Source organism: Pteropus vampyrus, unplaced genomic scaffold (assembly GCF_000151845.1).
Source record: "Pteropus vampyrus isolate Shadow unplaced genomic scaffold, Pvam_2.0 Scaffold349, whole genome shotgun sequence".
Taxonomy (NCBI): Eukaryota; Metazoa; Chordata; class Mammalia; order Chiroptera; family Pteropodidae; genus Pteropus; species Pteropus vampyrus.
Window position 1 is genome coordinate 2,121,136 of NW_011889130.1, and position 5,476 is coordinate 2,126,611.

General features: G+C 32.8%; 1 protein-coding gene across 4 annotated transcripts in view; it reads left to right on the forward strand.

Annotated features, from left to right (window-relative positions):
• The window catches only part of IARS (isoleucyl-tRNA synthetase), a 94,026-nt gene that overhangs the window by 10,486 nt on the left and 78,064 nt on the right, over window positions 1–5,476 (forward strand). For all 4 annotated transcript variants that reach the window (XM_011378966.2, XM_023522560.1, XM_023522559.1 and 1 more), the window contains one exon: window positions 2,483–2,600. In XM_011378966.2, the coding sequence (XP_011377268.1) occupies window positions 2,483–2,600 (118 nt within the window). The remainder of the gene's footprint in view (window positions 1–2,482; window positions 2,601–5,476) is intronic.

Sequence of the window (5,476 nt, forward strand, 5' to 3'; positions counted from 1 at the left end):
CTCTTATCTAGTCATTTATTTTCATTCCTATACCTTTCCTTAGCTTCACCCACCATTAGCTCCATTTCTGTAACAATCTCCTAATTGATCTCTTGTTTATATTCTTTAAACTCAACCTGAGCCTGCCAAGTTATCTCTCCAGGACTGTTCATCTTGCTCTTTCCTGCTCAGACGTTAAGTAGCTTCTCTTCATTGGTGAATAAAACTTTATTTCATCAACCTGAAGATCAAAGCTTCTCAATTTTCTCTTAATATAACTTTCTTGCCTGGTCACTAGTAGGGGAAAATCCTGATGATGCTTATAATAAGTATATGGGTCTTTTTTTTTTTTCCTTAAATTTTTTTTTTATTTTTTAAACTTTTCATTTTGAAATAATCTAGACTTATTAAAAATTACAAAAGTAATATGAAGAGTTCCCCTATACTCTTCACTCACTTCCTAGCTAACACCTTCAATAATCATAGTGTAATTATCAAAAGCAAGAATTTAAATTGATACAATACTTCAGACCCTATTCAAATTTAACCATTTGTCTCACTAATTTTTATTTTTGATCCAAGATCCAGTTTAGAAGCACATAGTGAGTTTAGTTGTCATACCTCCTTAGTCTCCTTTAATCTGGAACATTCCCTCAATCTTTCTTTGTCATTTATGATCTTGTCACTTTTAAAGAGTACAAACCAGTTACTTTGTAGATTATCCCTCAATATCTGATGTTTCCTCATGATTCAGTTTAGGTTTTGCGTTTTTTGGAAAGAATACCTCAGAAGTAACATCATGCACCTCTCAGTCTATCATATCTGGAGGCCTGTGATACCGATATGGCTCATTGATGATGTTCACTTTGTTTACTAAGGTGACCAGGTCAGGTTTCTTCAACTCCTCTATAAAGTTGGAGTTTTTCCTTTGTAATTAATAAGTGTCTTATAGGGACAGTCCGTGCAAATATCTGTTTCTTTTATACTTTAACTCAGTAATTTTAGCATCCATTAATAATTCAAGCCAGGAACAGTTATATCCGTGATGTTTACCAGATAGTAGCTTTGATAGACTTTCATAAAAATATATTAATACTTGTAAATATCATTATCTGCATTATAGAATGAATGCCGGAAAAAAACTGGTTTTTAACCTTATATAGTGTGTTGATTGTAATATAGATTTTCTTGAACCATTGATTCTGTTTTCTCAAAATCATACTTGGTGATAATAGAAATAAAACACATTGATGTACAATAACAAATATCATTCTCTAATAACTCTAATATTTATATTTTTAAGTCTACTATTACCAGACTTGGCCGATGGATTGACTTCGACAATGACTACAAAACTCTGTATCCTCAATTCATGGAATCTGTCTGGTAGGTTTATTTGAAATTGTACATATAATGAATATTCTGTTATATTAGTGGAGAGGTGCTGTAGCATGGATCAATTTGTGTTTAGGTTCACAATTATCTGAAATCTTTGGGGATAGCTTTATTTTGTTTTAAGACTTAAAGACTACATTTTAGAGCATTTTTAGGTTCACAGCAAAATCGAGAGGAAGGTACAGAAATTTCCCATATACCCTGTGCCCCCACATGTGCCTTCCCCATTGTCAACACCCCCCACTGGAGTGGTACATTTGTTACAATTGAACCTTCACTGACATATCATAATCACCCAAAGTCCGTAGTTTACTTTAGGGTTCACTCTTGTATATTCTGTGGTTTGGGATAAATATAAATGTATTTTAGCAAATGAGAGAGGGTTTAATTAATTTATTGTGACAGGGACATAGGAGTAAAGTTTTACTCCTGTGTGAATTTCTAAATGAATTATGTAAGGGTTCTCACCAGTGCATTCTGGCATCCAATTGAGAGAGGTGAGTGGTCACCACAGGAGAACCTGTTGACATTTGCAGTGTCTTGGTACATTTAGCTTAAAGCAACATGTTAAGTACTTAATAAAGTTTTTGGCCAGTTGTAGGAGAGAGATCTGATCCTAATCCCAATGGTTTATACTTTTTTAAATTTGGCATTGTAAAACTACCCATTATCATGAAATTTAAGCAATATATCAAGAAACTATTAAGAAAAACAAAAATTGAAATTTCAGCCATAGTTGAAATATTAGTGAAAATATGTTTTTTCAGCATTCCTGAAAAATGTAACTATGTATACTGATAATGTACAGTTTTATATAATTATACAGTAATTGATATTATATACAATATGGTGTCAGTTAACTTCTCAGTCACATTAAATCATGACCATCTTTCCATGTCAACAAATATTAGACTCTTATGTCTTTATAATATCTAATTATACTGATCTATTGTAATTTACCAGCTAGTCTTTGGTTGAGAGACATTGTGTTTTTACATCTTTGATTGACACAAACTCTATGAACGGAAACCAGCATAAATGTTTGCATTTGGGGAAACAGAATTTTGATTATTTAATTATTGTAAAACTTCGTCTCTTTATTTGCTAGGTGGGTCTTCAAACAACTTTATGATAAAGGCCTTATTTATAGAGGTATGAAAGTCATGCCCTTTTCCACTGCCTGTAACACTCCACTTTCCAACTTTGAATCTCACCAGAATTACAAGGTATGTATGACATCATTGGGCATTAAGTTATGTTCATGGAAGTTAAATTATTATGGTGATCAAGGTACTAGTCCCAATGTGTAACGTTAGCCTGGGGAGTCTTGTCAGTATGATCTTTTCTAACCGAGTGCTGGTGATGTTGCCAGTCACTGAACCAAGGCTCTGTTAAGATTAAAAACGAGGGATTTTTTTTTTTCTCCAGGAGATTTGTGATAGGTTTTGCTTGTTTTGACCATATCTTTGTGCCTCTCTTTGGTTAATAAGTTTAGCTCTACCCTTTTTGCCTCAAGTCACTGTTTCACAAGGGTCATTTGGGTGGTTTTTTATGCCTCATCTGGGACCTCATAGTTCATTTATTTGTTAGAGGTATTTGGGGAAAAATCTGATTTGAGATTGATGCACAGTAATAGGATTTTTTCTCTGATAAATGGAATATCCTGCTGTCGTTGGTATGATAAAAGAGTTTAGACATGTCTGATGTTAGTAAAGTATACTGCTTTGCCTTATCTAGATAGATAGTAAAGACAGTAACTATTCTGAAACTATTTGAACTACCTGTTCTCATGTGTATATGTAGGAGACGTGTTTTCATCTCTGAGAGTTTATCTAAGCCTCTTTGTTTTTGACAGACATTAGGTTTTTTGCAACTCTTATTTCATGCTCAGATTGGAAATTATATTATTAAAACTTGCATTCCAAAAGCACTTTTCATCTTATAGAATACTTTCATACATCCCACTTGATCTTTGCTAATCCTCGTGAGGTATGAGTGATGATTCCTGTTGTCTCCTAAATATCCTTCTATGATTATATTGTGTTGCATTTTTTATTAAAATATTTCAAGCACATACAAATGTAAAGAATCAAACACTAAGCACTATCTCTTTTTTAACATTACCATAATACCATTATCACACCTAAAAAGTCATCATCAGTCATTCTTAATATTAACTACTTTATAATTCTTTAATTACTGGATGTCATCTATATTCACATTTGTGTTTAGCTCATAGTTTGTGTCATACCTTTTGTCCCTCAGCAGTTTTTTAGTTTTTTGGGTTTTGTTTGTTTCTTTACAGGATGTAAGGAAGGTTCATTCACGGTAGTAACTCTTTTTGGTCTGTATTAATCTGAAGGTCTCCTTTTTCATCTTTTTTTTTTTTTCTTTTCCTTTTATTGTTTAGGAGATAAGTTTTGTCTTGTAGAATTTCCCACAATATGAGTTTTGCTGATAACATCTCCATGGTCTAATTTAACATTTTTTCTGTCCTCTATATTTTATAGAAATTGGTGCTTCATTTTTGTGTTAGTTTTTTTTTTCCTTCTTGTATGTCATTAGTAGAGATCAGTATTTGCTTATATTTTGGGAGGAGGTAGCTAAGGGAGATTGTTAAATTTATAAACAATTCAGTGCACAAATCTTAAGTGTACTATTTGATGAGTTTCAATACATGCATCTCGTTTTTAAAAAAAATAACCAAATATTACAGATAATAGTTGATTAGTTTTGTATGTTTTTGTACTTTGTAGAAATGCCAAGATCCATTATGTATTCTTTTCTATATAGCTTTTCTCACTTAACGTTATATTTCTGACAGTGATCCATATTACTTATAGTTGTGGATCTTTGGTTCTAATTTCTATCTAAGTGAATTTTATTTACAATTTATTTACAGTACCTTTCTTTTTTCCATTTCTTTCCTTAACATCCTGATAGGTAACCACTCTGCTGAATTCAGTGTTTCTTTCCCATGCATATTTTCATACTTTTACTATCTACATGAGTATCCATAAACAATATCAGTATTGTTCTGCATGTTTTTAAATCTTACACGCTGTACTTACTCTGCACCTTGTCTTTTATACTAAACATTGTATTTTAAACATTCTTCATCTTTTTTTTTTAATTTTTTAAAATTTTTTAAAGTCACCACATATTTGACCCACTTTACCCCATCTACCGCCTCCCTCACCCCTCCCTCCTTCCCTGTGGTAACCATTAATCTGTTGTCCATGACCATGTGTCTTTGTTTGTTTGTCCTATTCATTTGTTTCTTTTAGGTTTATATCCCACATAGAAGTGATATCATGTGATTTTCAACTTTTTCTGTTTGGCTTATTTCACTTAGCATGATTATCTCAAGGTCCATCCATGTTGTTGCAAATGGTATTTCATCTCTTCTTATGGCTGAATAATATTCCATTGTATATATGTACCACAGCTTCTTTAGCCAGTCATCTATGTTTGAACACTTAAGTTGCTTCTATGTCCTGGCTACCGTGAATAATGCTGCTATGAGCATTGGTGTGAAAATATATTTTCAGAAATGGGTTTTCAAGTCTTTAGGGTGAATACCCAATAAAGGGATTGCTGGATCATATGGTAAATCAATTCTTAGTTTTTTAAGGAACCTCCATACTGTTGTCCATAGTGGCTGTACCAATTTGCAGTCCCACCAGCAGTGTTAAAGAGTTTCTTTTTCTCTGAATCCTCTCCAACATTTGTTATTACAGGTATTCTAACAGGTGTGAGATGGTATCTTGTTGCAGTTTTGATTCGCAGTTCCCTAATAGCTAGCAATATTGAGCATCTTTTCATATGTTCATTGGCCATTTGTATGTCTTCTTAGGAGAAGTGTCTGTTCAAGTCTTCTGCCCATTTGTGGATCGTTTGTTTTTCCATTGTTATTCAGTTGTATGACTTCTTTGTATATTTTGGATATTAGGCCCTTATCAGAGGCATCGCTTGCAAATATATTTTCCCATTCAGATTGTTGTCTCTTTACCTTGTTAACGATTTTTTTTGCTGAGCAAAAGCTCTTTAGTTTGATGTAATCCTATTCATTTATTTTACTTTTTACTTCCCTTGCTTTTGA